Source organism: Pangasianodon hypophthalmus, chromosome 6, assembly GCF_027358585.1.
Source record: "Pangasianodon hypophthalmus isolate fPanHyp1 chromosome 6, fPanHyp1.pri, whole genome shotgun sequence".
Taxonomy (NCBI): Eukaryota; Metazoa; Chordata; class Actinopteri; order Siluriformes; family Pangasiidae; genus Pangasianodon; species Pangasianodon hypophthalmus.
The window spans coordinates 30,835,976-30,850,975 of NC_069715.1; the positions used below are offsets into that span (position 1 = coordinate 30,835,976).

Here is a 15,000-nt window from a genome sequence, read left to right on the forward strand (position 1 = left end):
CTTTATAATAAACAATGCAGTTTATTCATGTGATAATTTCTGGTACATAATTTACATATTTGATTTTACAGTAACTAGTGTGAAGTCGATACGTATCATTCACAAATGATTCAGTCGTTCTGAACGAGTCACTAAGGTGAACGAATCAGTACTGGTTCCTGACAGGTACTGAGTCATAACTTTCATTCACATCAGTGTATTTGCTCTTGTGTGTGTGTGTGTGTGTGTGTGTGTGTGTGCTGAATCTAATTCTGTGCACCTTGAGTCAGTGAATCTTTTAGTTATGACTGAGAGTCGCTCCTTATGTATTCAGTAGATCACTGTGTGAATCAGTGAATCTTTGGGTCATGGTTGAGATTCACTCCTTTCTCATTCAGTGAGTTAGTGTTTGAATTTTCAAATCTTTTGCTCATGGCAGAGATTCACTTCCTCTCCAGGTCAGCAGGTCAGAAAAAGCAATGAATTTTGGTTATTTTTACTTTGTTCAAGCTGTTTGTTTTCTGATTTGTGCAAATGAATGAAATGGTGAAGCAATCTAATCAAATCATTGAAATGAACAGACTCAAATGACTCAAACAGCACGTCCCTATGTGACTGATTCTTCTTACATGACAGCAATTTGCCAAGCATTACAAGTTTTTATTTATTGACACATCATACTTTTTATCCATTTATAGTTACAGTTAATGTTGTGGAACGTCAGTGAAAAAAGTTAGTTCCTGTTGTCGCTTACGTTATAGCAGCTACAAACAGTCGTTCCCTCACCAGCCTCTCTTTATTCTCTCTCTTGAAATTAATGAAACAAAAACGCAGCTTGTTTCGCATGTTATCGAGAAACTGCAAAGAAGCGTAAACTCCTCTGTCCCGATGATGTCAGAAAACCTAAAGTTACAGCTTTATCTCTGACTGTTACAAAGCGCTGACACTGGAGACTCCTTCCATAAATGTTAGATAAACGTCATCCTACAGAAAGATTAATAATACTAATATAGCAGACGGCATAAACATCCATCTTTCTGTGTCCTTCGTGTGTTTCAGTTGATGTGGGCGACGAGTTATAAAGTCGGCTGTGCCGTCCACGTCTGTTCCAGAGGAATTGAAAACTTCTCCAAACATCCCGAGTCGACCATTTTTGTGTGTAACTATGGTGACGCGTAAGTAAAAATATTCACGTCTCATTCTGCACTCTTGCATCTGAATCCCTGCATTTTCTCTGCTTTAGTGCGACATTTGAGCTACTGTTTTAATTATGATATCTTTATTTTATTATCCTCCGTCACAGTGGGAACGTGTTCGGGTTCACGCCGTATATCGTGGGTCTGGCCTGCAGCAAGTGCGGCATGGAGAAATGCAGGGACAAGCTTTGCAGTAAGAACAACAGCAAAACATTTTCACATTATTTTGGCTCTGTATCACAACCGTTTATAAAATGTGTCAAATGTGTGTACACTCATCTTTCCAACAGCTGATCCAAACCGAGACCAAGTTAAAAGTATGTATGGTGATGATTCATGTTCCAAATTAACTCCTCCATTTATTAGACACGACTCTCCAGCCCGCACAGTGAACTCTAATAACCCCTGCTGTCTCTCTCCGCTTATAAATAACTTTTCCGCTCATTTCATATTTCTCTCATTTTCAGCTTTATATTTTAGAATTATTGGTTTCTGACTCAAAATATCTCTCCTTGCAGGATATGACTGGGTGCCGGGGTGGGATCTCGGCCCCAGCGGTTCGGCTCAGGCGATCTCTGATTGGCTGAACGGCTCTAAACTGCAGCTCCTGGCTGGATCGTTCTGGCTTCTTTACTTTTATGCAATGCACTGAAATCACTCAATAAACCGAATTCCATTTTAATCAAGACTTAGATCAATGCGATTATTATTATTATTATTATTATTATTATTATTATTTCGAACCGTAACAGAGAGCTGACGTGGCGTAAATCCCTGCTGTGTAGGACTGGTGCTACCCTGCATCATATTCACATATACTGTCATATCATTATGATATTCTTATAAATAATCTTTTCACCTTTCATATGAATACATTTAAAAAAAAATAAACACAACTCCGTATATTTCCTGATGTGTGAGTGTTGCCTCTTGATGGAGTCATATTCACTGTGCGATTTACACAACATTTACACAAATGTACTATATATTTCATTTGGCTATGCATCCCTGGGTGATGATAATGATGCTGTTGCCATGGAGACTGTTGTATGTATAGCGCTCCGTAGGCAGCGGGGAAGAACAGCGTGAACACAGATGAGTCATGATCTTAAAAGGCAGCGTGTTTGTACTTCTGAGCAATCGCTCCGTAATGCGGTGTGTTTGTGTGTGTTTTTTCTGAGGCTACTCAGTCTGACCTGATCTTATTCTTACATCATGTGTAGAAATAAAAGCAGGATATTAAATAAAAACAGACATCACATGCACATGGGGACACAAGGACATCAAAATGTATCTGGATACACAGTAAAATAAAACAAAAATGAATCAGAAAAATAAAAACAAAATGCAGAAATACCTTTTATAAGGACGTGGTGCAACTTCGGTTATGCTAATGCTCGGTTCTGATGCTAATCTGAACACCGTCTCGTTGCTTTCTACAGTATTAACCGACCACAGATATTAAACTGCCGCTATAGTTTTTTTTCCATGTGTTGGTAAAAGATTAACATTGCTACAAGATCATAATGGCATTGCCTGCTAGCTAGCAAACGTGTTATTAATATTAGGGCTTTAACGATTATGTGAAATAATTTAAACAATTATTAAGCCTCTGGTAAAAACTGACGGGTTTGTCAGTCACACATCGCTACGTTTGGTAGCTGAACTGAAGGTTTTGTGCTGTTCATGAACTCTTCATAAAGAGAAGTTGCTGTTCATTAACAGTTCATGAACAGGTGCTGTATTGTTTATGAGCCGGTGAGAAAGAGAAGGTGTTACGCTGTTCATCACCTGTTCACAAACATGAACATGAGCAATAAAACACTGCTTTTCAAGATGTGCTATAGGAAAACAGTCAACTTCAGAGTGGTCACAGTCACTCCGCCTCATCCTCTTATACCACAGCATTTTACCAACAATTATCATTTTTCATTAAAGAATGACACGTGAGTTGCGTGTGGATGACGTGTTAAAATGTTAAATGGGAGGCATGTGAGTAGTTTGAACAAGTTTATCAAGATCTCCTGGTGCTTGTAATCTGATTTGTTTCACAAAGGTCTTCCTTGTGTGTGTGTGTGTGTGTGTGTGTGTGTGTGTGTGAGAGAGAGAGAGAGAGAGAGCCTTATTGATGTCACAAGATATTTAATGGAACAGAGTTATAAAGTTCAGTCCTGCTTCACTCACTCAGTTTAGGGACTAAAGGAGAAGTGAGCAGGACTTCAGAGTTTCCTGGAAAATAAAAAGTCTTGAAGTGGAGGTTCAGAGCTGAGTAAACACGTGAGTAAACCCAAGCTGAAGGTGTGTGTGTGTGTGTGTGTGTGTGTGTGAGGCAGAGAGAGAGCATGTGTGGGTAAAACACATCTCTGGGATTCATCTTCCATCAGCGTGAAATCAACTGGAGCTCATCATGGTTCGCTCATCGGTCGCTGGAGTAACCTTGCTCGTGCTGGTTTCCATGGCGACGCCAGACTTGGTGTGTGGGGGCCAAGAGAGAGGCAAGGACTCACGACTCACACACACTCATTTCGCACATAATCAGTATTACACGCCTCAGACTGGAGGAGTGAGGAGCATGACTTTCCAAAAGACACCACGTAATGACATATTGGAGAATAATCACTACAGTGTGCAGATTTCTGAGGCTGAATTAGGTGACGTAAACCCTCGGCCTGAAAATAAACCTGCGATTAGAATTCCTAACTCTGCTCAGTTGCATATGGAACTCTCAGATGATAACGAGTGTAATGACATTAAGTGTAATGACTATGTAAGTGATGGAAAAGGTCGATCTGGTGTGGAGTTTAACAGAGTCACGTGGGATGAAGTGTCAGATGTTACGCCGAAGTCCACTGAAGTCCCTGCCGTGCACACACACACTGAAGGCCCTGCCGTGCACACACACACTGAAGGCCCTGCCGTGCACACACACACTGAAGGCCCTGTCGTGCACACACACTCCGGTCCGGTTCGTGGACTGACGCTGGAAAAAGCTCATGTGTTTTATGGGATTCCGTACGCAGCCCCGCCAGTGGGCCCAAAACGGTGGGCCGCTCCTGAACCCGTGTCTCAGTGGACGAAGCCGTATGACGCCACGTTCCCTCGGCCGGCGTGCATGCAGGCTTGTGCGGGGGAATTCTCTGAAGAGTGTCCTCCTAAGGTAATCCTCTCTCCACCAATCAAGTAAGAGATAACACCCGACTGAGGGAAGCTCTCAATTAAAGCGATTCGTTTTAATTAAACAGATAGTTGTTGGCTACAGGGTGTGAAAGCCAATGCCACAGTGGGTGAAAATTGGATCATGGTCACTTCGAAAGTGAGCTAAATAAAAAATTAATGTGTGTTTGTTTTTTAATTACAGTTCATTAGAAACATTTCTAATGGTTTCCGTCATGTAATGGGAAATGGCTTAATTGTTTGCATCGGGAATTACGTATAGAGGTAATCTACAACAGCGTTGTAGAATATACGTTCCATTAATCTACCATTACAGATCACCAGAAACACTTTAAACTCCATTAGGAACCATCAGAAATCTGTAATGGCTTTTAATGATGTTTCTGCAATGTGGCAGATATGAGTAAGAAAAACGTAGAATATACAAAGCCTCAGTTTTTAAATGCTAGTATTATTAGTAATGCTAGAATTATTTGGTATAGAGATTTATTTTCATCTTATTTTCACAACTGCAGACCTTTAGATTTTTTTAATGGACTTATAATCACATTATTTTATTTAAAATAAATATCAAGACTACTATAAATGATTTTCTTCACCTTCACACACTAAAGCCAATGAATCTACTTTTTTGTAATGAAAATGAATAGCTTAATTGTGACATTAACATTAATTAACATTAACTAATGTGTGTTCAGGTGAGTGAGGACTGTCTGTACCTGAACGTGTATGTTCCTGTGAGTGTGGATCTCTCAGAGAAGACCGCTGCTCAGCTTCCTGTCATGGTGTGGATCCACGGAGGTGACTTCATCGCAGGCTCCGCCTCCAAACCACTGTACGACGGACGCTTCATCAGTAACTATAGCAACACTGTGGTGGTAAACATGGAGTATCGCCTGGGTGAGACTCGCCATAAACACATCGTCTCCAAAATCATGAGTAATAATTTGTGTGTGCAGTGAGTTAGTGGATGTGTTACGGGTGATTAACAAACAATAATCATGCAAATGATGTCACATGCAAATTAGTGGGAGGGAACAATATTTAAATGAGGATTTTGAGATTGATTGAAGGAAATATCAAATATAAAAGCAGCTTTAAAGCAGAAGTATTAAGTCCTAATTTCTAGAAACATCAGTAAAATTGTTGGAAGCAGGTTTTTGTAAATTTATTCCCTGTCCTTCAGTAGTATTAATTTATACACAGTACACATTTTTTTGGATATTAAAGCTAAAATATTCCTAAAAATTGCATATTCATCACATGCAAACCGGACGTGTTATTTTGCTTACGTGGAAGGCCTCTGTGGAGCCTGTCTGGATGTTTTTGCAGGTGTTCTGAGGTTTGTGTGGACAACACAAGCACTTTTATATTTATTTATCTGTAATTAATCGTGGCTGCTGTACAGGAGCTTTTGGGTTCCTGGTGACGGGAAAAGATCCTGAGAGATCTGCAGTGGGAAATTACGGAATTCTGGATCAGCAGGCGGCACTACGCTGGGTCCAAAAGAACATCGCCGCATTTGGTGGAGACCCAGTGAAGGTGTGTGTGGTGCTTATGAACAGTTAGAATAATTCCATATGTATCATAGTGTTACTCATCATGGTTTTCCTGCAGCACTTATATTCACTGTTATCAGAAGGTGTTGATTAATTCTCTATAACAGCAGCTCTGACAGTAGTGCAGGTTTATATTAATGTGCTCGCTCTAATACGTTATCATTTCTATAGCAACAGCTCATTCACAGGGACGTGGACAGCGGACGCACCACTGATAAAAAACAGATTAAAAAATTTGTTGATGTGGTGAAGTTTTCTTTGAGTAAGAAGGTGTTTGTTTGACATTTATGGAAGGAGTCTCCAGTGTCAGCGCTGTGTAAAAAAGCTGTAACTTTAAGTTTTCCGACGTCTTCAGGACAGAGGAGTTTACGCTTCTTTGCGGTTTCTCAGTAACATGCGGAACAAGCTACGTTTTTTTTTTTACTTATTAACTTCAAGAGAGAAAAAAAAAGAAGCTGGCGAGGGAACGAGTGTTTATAGCTGCTATAGCTTAAGTGAGAACAGGAACTAATTTCATTCCTCAACATTAAATGTAACTATAAACGGATAAAAAGTATGATATCTTTCTATAAATAAATATAATTAAATATAAATTGTAACTGATATCTGATATGAAAATAGTTTAGGGTTTTTTTTCCCCAGCCGAAGAAATGGGAGAACAGTGCTCCATCCCTCCAGTGTGTGTGTGTGTGTGTGTGTGTGTGTGTGTGTGTGTGTGTGTGTGTGTAGGTGACTCTGTTTGGCGAGAGTGCTGGTGCTCAGTCAGTGTGTTTACACCTGATGATGCAGAGCAGCGAAACTCTGTTCAGACACGCTACCATACAGAGTCAGCCTTTCTCCATCCCCCTCAAAACCAGGTAACACACACACACACACACACACACACACCATTAAGTAATCGCAGATGACTGTAATGACAGTGATGTGTTGATGAGTGTGATATCGTAGGTGGGATGCCATGAAGTTGGGCAGGAACTTTCTGATACATACGACTTGCTCAGCGTCTGACATGCAGTGTCTCCGCTCCCTCAGCACACACACCGTCCTGCAGGCCCAGGTTCAAGCAGGTACACACACATACACACACACACACACACACACACACCGTCCTGCAGGCCCGGGTTCAAGCAGGTACACACACACACACACACACACACACCGTCCTGCAGGCCCGGGTTCAAGCAGGTACACACACACAAACACACACACACACACACACACACACACACACACTGTCCTGTAGGCCCAGGTTCAAGCAGGTACACACACACAAACACACACACACACTGTCCTGTAGGCCCAGGTTCAAGCAGGTACACACACACACTCACACACACACACACACACACACACACCGTCCTGCAGGCCCAGGTACAAGCACGTACACACAAACACACACACACACACATACACACACACTGTCCTGCAGGCCCAGATTCAAGCAGGTATACACACACACACACACACAAAATTCCTGCAATTTCACTGCAGGAACCCAAGAAATTCCAGGAACTCACACAACTTCAGAAGGAGTGATTTTAGTTCCTGGAATGTAGTTTCAGGAATCTTTTAAATTCCTGCTACAATCTTGGTGCTCCTGGAGGCGTTTATCAGCTGAAACATCACTGACTAGATCAATGTTCACAGCTTTACATGTTAAAAACCTGAGTTTAAGTGAGAAGTGGTTACTAGAGTGTGTTTTACGTTTGAGATGATTCAGCAAAGCCAGCAAAAACTTCAAACTTCAAAAGTTGGTTTAAAGTTACAGAACACCATCTGTAGTCGCAGCCTCCTCCGCGCTCGTCGAGTTGATGTGGATCTGAAATGATATCAGCGTTGCACGTTTACTCTGCATCACCTACAGTCTTATCTTACATAACAGCCACGCGTTCCTGCAGTGTGGTGAAACACTAACTGTGGAGTTCTCCTTCAGGAGGAGTCTGTTTCAGAATCCTGACACAACCCTGAACCATGATATTTATTCTCAAAGTGCCTCAATTATGAATCTCTTAGTTCAGCCTTCTGCACTAAAAATTCCCACTTGATTTACAAAAGTTTTGCTGATTTTTTTTGTACTCTCGTGCAGACATTGATAAATGTCAATCAGCTGTAATTTACCAAACTTGTTCAGGTGAACACAGCTGATTTACATTTAGCCATGCCCATGATGAAACGACAAAATGGCGACTAAACAGTGAAAGAGCTCCTCCTAAGCTTGGCATGTGCCAAATCTTCCAGTAATGCAGCTCAGCCACTGCAGCGTGTCGGCGACCACAGACACACACTAACTCTTCCACCTTTTACAGGGCGCCATTAATTTAGTCCTGATTGAAAAGCTAGTCTTCTATGTCTTCATTTATGGATTTTCTTTTGGAATCTCTTTCTTTCAGATCTTTAACATGAAACGACAGAAGGGTTCAGTAAATTGGTGTGTAATTGAAATAAATAAGTGATTTAAACGTGACAGACGATCAGTCGAGGTTCAGATTAGTGAGTCTCCTTATACAGAAATTTACAAACGTAGGATACAAACATATTTTCAGATACCTGGATTTTCATGAACACCAGGTTTCCTGTATAAACACTCCTGAGAACGATTTATGAATGAATTTGTTCGTATTCGGTGAGATAAATGAGGCCCAGTGTGTTGTCAGTGTATCAGTTTATATGAGCATGGAGAGTTCCTGAACCCTGCAACGTTACAGAGCCTGAGTAGAGTTCAAAAAGATCCGTCCTGCAGACGTGTAGATGACGGAGATACATGCTGTTTCACCTCCTCTGTTTTTCTGAAGGTTCTAAAATCATCAACCCGTTCCGCTTCCTGGAGGTGTTTGAGACGTGGGGGCCGTATGTGGATGGAGAACTGATCACGGAGCAGCCGATTGCAGCTTTCCAGAAGGGTCACTGGCAGAGTTATAAACCTGTTATAATGGGTCTGTAACACACTGTGCACTTTATCCTCATCATCTCCTTATTTAAAAAAAAAAAAAAAAAAAAAAGAGCCGTGTGATATTCAGAGTCGAGTGAAGAGTAGAAGTGCAGTGAGCAGAGCAGAGCATGAATTCAGATGTCAGCATTATATTATACCACCATTATACCACTCCAGAGATGATTATTTTCCCATACCAGCGTCCCCAAGTGTTTTATTCTTCAGTTTTTTTATAATGTGGATCAGCCACCCTGCATTTTGTGCAAACTCTCAATGCAGAGAAATTTCCTCATGTAAATACTGATGCATCTTTTGAACTCGAGAACTCAAAACTTTAAATATTTACATTCTGTATATTTTTGATTTTCTCACTGACTTTTGATGGAGTTCCACTTTGCATTCCTGCAGGAACTACATCTGAAGAAGGCGTGATCTTTGTATATGGAGCTTTCAATGGCTCAGTGTCAGTGCTGGAGTGTATAGTCTACACCACCGCCATCTTCAAGCAGCACACACTCAAAGTCCTACAGAAATACCTTCCCGTCTACCATAAAGTGGACAAACGGACGATGCTGTCTCAGGTGAGACTCAGAAAGTCTCAGTAAATCCTCACACTGCAATCTGGATCCTCAGAAACATGAAGAAATAACTAAAATCGCTCAATGTTTCTCTCTTTCTGATTCAGATCGTCACGGATTTCGTCTTCCTGTGTCCGGCGCGATGCTCCGCTCGTGCAGCGCTGAGTATGGGCGGAGCCGTGTGGATGTATGTATTTGACCACGCCCCTTCGGATCACAAAATATGGGCGGGGCTGACTTTCTGTTACGATCACGCCTGCCATGGGGCGGAGCTCCCGTTCCTGTTCGACTCGGCTCCTGTGGCGAACTTCAGCTTCACGGCTCGGGAGAGTCGCCTGGCCAATCAGATGGTGTGTTACTGGGGGGCATTCGCTCACTCCGGAGATCCGAACTCTCACAGAGAACACACATCTTTCTGCAGGAACCAGAGGCTCGCACCGTGGCCCAAATACACGCCTGCTCGGGGATGGCCAGTTCTGAACTTAACTCTGCAGTCTCACCTTCAGCGCGGAAACAGAGATCATTTCTGTGACTTCTGGGATCGTCTGGATATTTACTGACGGAGGAAGTGACGCAATAACTAATGACAGGATTGATTTATGAACCACAAGCCTGGAAAAATATATATAATTGAAAAATGTGCCTTAATTGTAATCATTTTTAGTCTCCTTGAGGAAAGTATATAAATTACTTAGCCGTTTGTTTTAAATCTGCATAACCTTTTAAAGTGTAAAAACTACACATTTATTAACGTTAGATTAATCTTATTGTAATCTTGAACAATTACACTAACTCTGACAAAACTAAGATAAAATTCATTTGTCTTTTTTATAGAATAAATTACTGTAGAATTAGTACTTTTATTAGTGTGGTGTTGAATATAAGTTGAAAATGAACACATCTTATTCAGCTAATAAACCTGCAGCACTCCCTCACTGTGTTTGGGATTGTAGTGTTTGTGTGTTTGTGTGTTTACAGTAAGTCAGGGATCTGATTCCAGCCAAACAGGAGCCTGACAGCTGACAGCTGATTAGAGACGAAGATGAACTAATTAAACACGTGGAATCGGGTGTGACTCCTGCCTGCAGCCGCACCGACCCTCTGCGGAGAGACTGAAGACTCCTGCTTTAAGTGGTCATGTGTGTGTGTGTGTGTGTGTGTGTGTGTGTGTGTGTGTGAGGTTATTTGAGTGTTTGCGTGGCTGTGGGCTTGTGTGTTGTGTGGTTGTTTGTTTGTGTGATTGTTTTAGTGGTTGTTTGTGTGATTGTTTTAGTGGTTGGTTGTTTAAGAGTTTGGTTGCTTTAGTGGTTGTTTATGTGGTTGTTTGTCTGTTTGTGTGGTTGCGTGTTTGTGTAATAATTGTGATTGTATGAGCTTAGTTTGCGACGTAACTTAATAAACACAACAGCTTTGGACCAATCATGTCTAATATACAAATTATTAGAAGATAACAACGTGCTAACGTTTGGCTGCAGAGGCTCTAACCATCTACCAAGCTAACGTTAGCGATGAGGAGAAGGTGGTTGTCGTGGTAACACTGAAATATATTCTGACAGGTTTTTCTTCTGTTAAATAAATCAGTGAGAAAATGTTAAAGATGGCAGGAGGACATGGGGGCGTTTCCAAATTTACATATTCATAGATTATTTAAATGATTTAAATGACATGTGCAGGTCATTTTTAGAGGAAAGCGGTCACATGGAGTCACGTCCCGTCTTCATCATCATCATCATCATCATCATCATCGTCTTCTTCTTCTCCATCATCATCATCTTCTTCACTGTCAGGCTCGGACGATGCTGCGAGGGCGAGTGACCTCGATGTGTGTATCACAGTCTCCACACGCAACAGTCTGTTCACACACTGCAGCACAGACGCCACCAACTGGTGTTTACTACAGACCGGCTCCACACACACACACCCGGATCCATCTGCTCCCAAACCCCACATGAACTCTGACCCTGAGCCGTGCTCTCTGATTGGACGGCGCTGCAGCAGACTATTCGTGAAGTGCACGAGATGCTGCAGGAAATCTCCGGGTCTGTGGGAGTGCAGAGATCTGGGCACGCTCAGTACGGCCTCGGCGAGGAGTCTCCGGATCTCGGGGTCGCCATGGTTACTGTGCAGCAAGGAGTGATGGAACACAAACTCGAAAACTCCTCCCACGGGGATGACATCACCAGCGTTTAAAACACACTGGTGCAGGTTCGGACACGGCGAGTGGAGCTGCGAGGACGCGAGACGCTGCGAGGACGCGAGACGCTGCGAGGACGCGAGACGCTGCTCGTCAGGACGCGGTGAGACGTTGTTGTGTCTGTGAGAGAGACTCAGATGCTGCAGCATGGAGAACACGCCACGGCTCACGCTCACGCTCTGTTCGAGCGGTCCTGCAGCGGGCGCGCACAGCACCAGGGTGTGTGTGTGTACTGACGTGTGTGTGACCCCGACGTTAGCGTATCTGCGTCCTCCGAGCTGAAAGCGGCGGCAGTGTGTCAGCGTCCCGACGCGCATCAGTGGCTGCACTGTGAGCGTTTCTGCCGTGCTGAGTTCACACAGCAGGTCCAGCTGCCCCGGATCGCAGCAGTCCAGCACGGAGACGGTGTTCAGCCACGCCCACGCCAGCACGCGGTCCGGCTGCTTCACCGCCGACAACACGACGTTCACCTGGAGGCGCAGGATTGTCGCTAATCTCTCCTGTATGACGCTGTCACTCTGAACTGTCCAGTCCTCCTGAAACTGAATACTCACACTTTCATCATAACGTTCGTCTAATTTCTCATAAACAACCAGCGCCTTCACCGGACCGTCTGTCTCTTTCCAAACGGACCAATCACAGGGCAGGAGGAGACCTTCCACCACGCGTGATTGGGCGCTGTGTAGTCCCGACACGGCCGCGTGCAGCTGAGAGAAGTTTGCGTGAATAAATGAGATGGCCTCGCTGTCCGCGTCTCCGTGTGCGACCCTCGTGTAGAGCTCACACAGCAGCGGCGTGAGAACCTCGGCCTGACCGGGACTGACCCGCCCACCCACGTATCCGGCCACCAACGCAGCCAAGACTCCGCCCTCCGGCTCACATCCGCCGGGACCGAACAGAGACGAGGCGTAAGGAACGACGCCGTGAGCTATGACGTCATCCAACCCGTCCCAGCAGAACGCGTGAAGCTGATTGGCCAGTTTCCAGGATGCGTGGCGGCGGCGTGTGTGTGCAGAGTCGTGCACAGAGTCGCGGATTCCCCGCAGCAGCGCGGCTAGCAGGAGGACAAACGACTTCGAACCGTCCGCTGTAACACGATCGTGTGCACGCAAACACTCCAACACCGTCCTACAAAACACACACGGAGAAGAGGGGAGCGTCACAAACACTTTAACATTCACACTCTGATCTAAACGTCCACAAAATAAACCGAACCCGCACGAGCACGCGAGCACCGTGTCTGCTGTGTGTGTGTGTGTGTGTGTGTGTGTGTGTGTCTGTTTTAATGAATATGTAACAGTGGGCGGAGTTAATGCTAATAGACCACTTCAGGAACAGAGAGTGTGTGGAAATGAATAGCACTGAAGCACAAAAGCCAGCTGAAGGCAAAATAAATCCTTTATTACATCTTAATAATAATAATAATAATTATTAACTTTCTTTTTCAAAAATGGTTTCAATTACATTAACCTTATTAACGCTCTCTTTATTTAAAACAGTTTATACTCACTGGTTATGGAGATTTGGACCAATGGAAAAAGAGAAAAATAAACACTGGATGTGACACACAATGTTTTAAACCACTTTATCATTATTATTATTATTATTATTATCATTTGGCTGAGTTCTGTAAGTGTGTGTAAGTGTGCGAGTGAGTGTGAGTGTGTAAGTGAGTGTCTGTGTGTGTGTGTGGTGTGTGTGTGTGTAAGTGAGCGTGTGAGTGTGTGTGTGTGTGAGTGAGTGTCAGTGTGTGTGTGTGAGAGTGTGTGTGAGTGTGTGTGTGTGAGTGAGTATGTGTATGTGTGTAAGTGTGTGTGTGAGTGTGTGAGTGTGTGTATAAATGAGTGTGTGTGTGAGTGTGTGTGTGTATAAATGTGTGTGTGTGAGTGTGTGTGTGTGTGTATAAATGTGTGAGTGTGTGTGTGTGTAAGTGAGCGTGCGTGAGTGTGTAAGTGAGCGTGTGTGTGTGTAAGTGTGTGTAAGTGTGTGTGTGTGTGTGTGTGTAAGTGTGTGTGTATGAGTGAGTGTCAGTGTGTGTGTGTGTGTATGAGTGTGTGTGTGAGTGTGTGTGTGAGTGTGTATAAGTGTGTGTGTGAGTGTGTGTGTATAAATGTGTGTGTGTGAGTGTGTGTGTGTGAGTGTGTGTGTGTGTGTGTGTGTGTGTGTGTGTGTGTGTGTGTGAGACCTGGCTACAGGATGCTCCAGGTGCAGTGCAGTGAGGACGCGGTGTCCGTGTTTGGTGATTAGTGTTTCTCCCGTGTCTTTAGTGAAGATCACCGTCCCACCGCTCGGCCCCACGCAGCGCCGCACCACACACTCCAACGCTCCGACCACACTGAGAGACGCCTGCAGGGGATCAGTCACCTGCACACACACACACACACACACACACACACACAGAGGCAGGATGAACACCTACAGTGTAGGAGCCTTATGATGAAAAAGTCATTACACGTATCACAGTGTTTAGTTTTTCTCTAACAAACAGCAAAACCTCTGAATTCCATTTATTTATTTATTCATTTGTTTGTTAGTTTGTTTTTCTTTTAATGTCCACACAAGTGCATTATTTAAATTGATGCACTGAAAATGAAATTATACACACATATAAACACTGTATAATTTTCAGCACATGAAAGTAACTGCGATGAAATACATCATTAATATTAATATTTTGTGATTATATTTAAATATCAACCTGCACACACACACACACACACACACACACACACACACACACATCTATTTCTACTTCACATTTTAATTTCGCTTTTAAAAACAACTTCATAATAAATCATTACTGTAAATAAACATCTTTCTCTAGATATTAACGTTACCTTAGCCATTTCTCAGCATGACTCCTAAAACATCATTTATATTTTTCTATAATATAAACCGAGGAACAGTTTAATCGCGTTATTAATTTATGTTCTTCAAATAAAACTAAAATAAAAATATTGTTTATATCCACATTTGCTCGGCTTCTCTCCGTATCCAGGAGACGCGTTCTCGTCTTCCGCTATTTCTTCTCTTCTTCTTCTTCTTCTTCTGCTTCTCTTTCCCGGAGTGAGTGGTGAATGTATCGCTGCTGCCCCCGTGTGGCCGCGTTCAGGAATCGCGCTTAATAACGCAGCGCCATTGACGGTCGCTGTGCGCTGTGTAAAGAGCGCCGTCTAGCGGTCACACAGTGACACTACAGGAGAGAGTGAAAACCCAACTGAGGCTTGTTTCACTGCGGGAAATTAATATTTACAAATTAAAAAATAACATTTTTTTTTACTGAATTAAACACTAAATAGATTTACCTGCTCACATTTTATTGCCTCATTAAACATATTTTAACAGAACATCATTTTTTAACATCATTGTAACTTATTATCATTAGTCCTAA

The 15,000-nt window shown here is 43.0% G+C and overlaps 3 protein-coding genes and 1 long non-coding RNA gene across 6 annotated transcripts in view; 2 read left to right on the forward strand and 2 right to left on the reverse strand.

The window, feature by feature from the left end:
* Window positions 1-2,088, forward strand: part of glipr1b (GLI pathogenesis-related 1b) — a 6,370-nt gene extending 4,282 nt beyond the window's left edge. The window contains exons 3-6 of one of the 3 annotated variants that reach the window (XM_026913945.3): window positions 1,039-1,154; window positions 1,283-1,368; window positions 1,466-1,492; window positions 1,694-2,088. In XM_026913945.3, the coding sequence (XP_026769746.2) occupies window positions 1,039-1,154; window positions 1,283-1,368; window positions 1,466-1,492; window positions 1,694-1,827 (363 nt within the window). In that variant the 3' untranslated portion in view covers window positions 1,828-2,088. The other 2 variants (XM_026913944.3, XM_026913946.3) reach the window with 2 other exon arrangements.
* The window catches only part of LOC113526678 (uncharacterized), a 7,153-nt gene extending 1,949 nt beyond the window's left edge, over window positions 1-5,204 (reverse strand). Inside the window, exon 1 of the long non-coding RNA XR_003402799.3 lies at window positions 5,069-5,204. This is a non-coding gene — a long non-coding RNA (uncharacterized LOC113526678). The remainder of the gene's footprint in view (window positions 1-5,068) is intronic.
* On the forward strand, window positions 3,150-9,995 carry si:dkey-30c15.17 (cAMP-regulated D2 protein). Its single transcript, XM_026913947.3, has 8 exons — window positions 3,150-4,332; window positions 5,048-5,249; window positions 5,758-5,891; window positions 6,638-6,765; window positions 6,857-6,975; window positions 8,701-8,841; window positions 9,246-9,418; window positions 9,523-9,995. The coding sequence occupies exons 1-8, from the start codon at window positions 3,583-3,585 to the stop codon at window positions 9,973-9,975; spliced, it is 2,100 nt and encodes a 699-aa protein (XP_026769748.3). The 5' UTR covers window positions 3,150-3,582; the 3' UTR covers window positions 9,976-9,995.
* Window positions 9,996-10,556: 561 nt separating this feature from the next.
* bbs10 (Bardet-Biedl syndrome 10) lies at window positions 10,557-14,643 on the reverse strand. The gene is made up of 3 exons (XM_026913941.3): window positions 14,447-14,643; window positions 13,795-13,973; window positions 10,557-12,737 (listed from the first exon to the last, which is right to left on the reverse strand). Exons 1-3 carry the CDS (start codon window positions 14,453-14,455, stop codon window positions 11,120-11,122), a joined length of 1,806 nt encoding a protein of 601 aa, XP_026769742.3. The 5' UTR covers window positions 14,456-14,643; the 3' UTR covers window positions 10,557-11,119.
* Window positions 14,644-15,000: the final 357 nt, after the last annotated feature.

Coding starts and splice junctions, on each gene's coding strand:
- bbs10 (XM_026913941.3), bottom strand. Junction 12,738..13,794: donor CTGGAGCATCCTGTAGCCAG/GTCTCACACACA, acceptor TGTGTTTTGTAG/GACGGTGTTGGAGTGTTTGC.
- si:dkey-30c15.17 (XM_026913947.3), top strand. CDS start 3,583: ATGGTTCGCTCATCGGTCGCTGGAGTAACCTTGCTCGTGCTGGTTTCC. Junction 5,250..5,757: donor AAACATGGAGTATCGCCTGG/GTGAGACTCGCC, acceptor GCTGCTGTACAG/GAGCTTTTGGGTTCCTGGTG. Junction 6,766..6,856: donor TCCATCCCCCTCAAAACCAG/GTAACACACACA, acceptor GTGATATCGTAG/GTGGGATGCCATGAAGTTGG.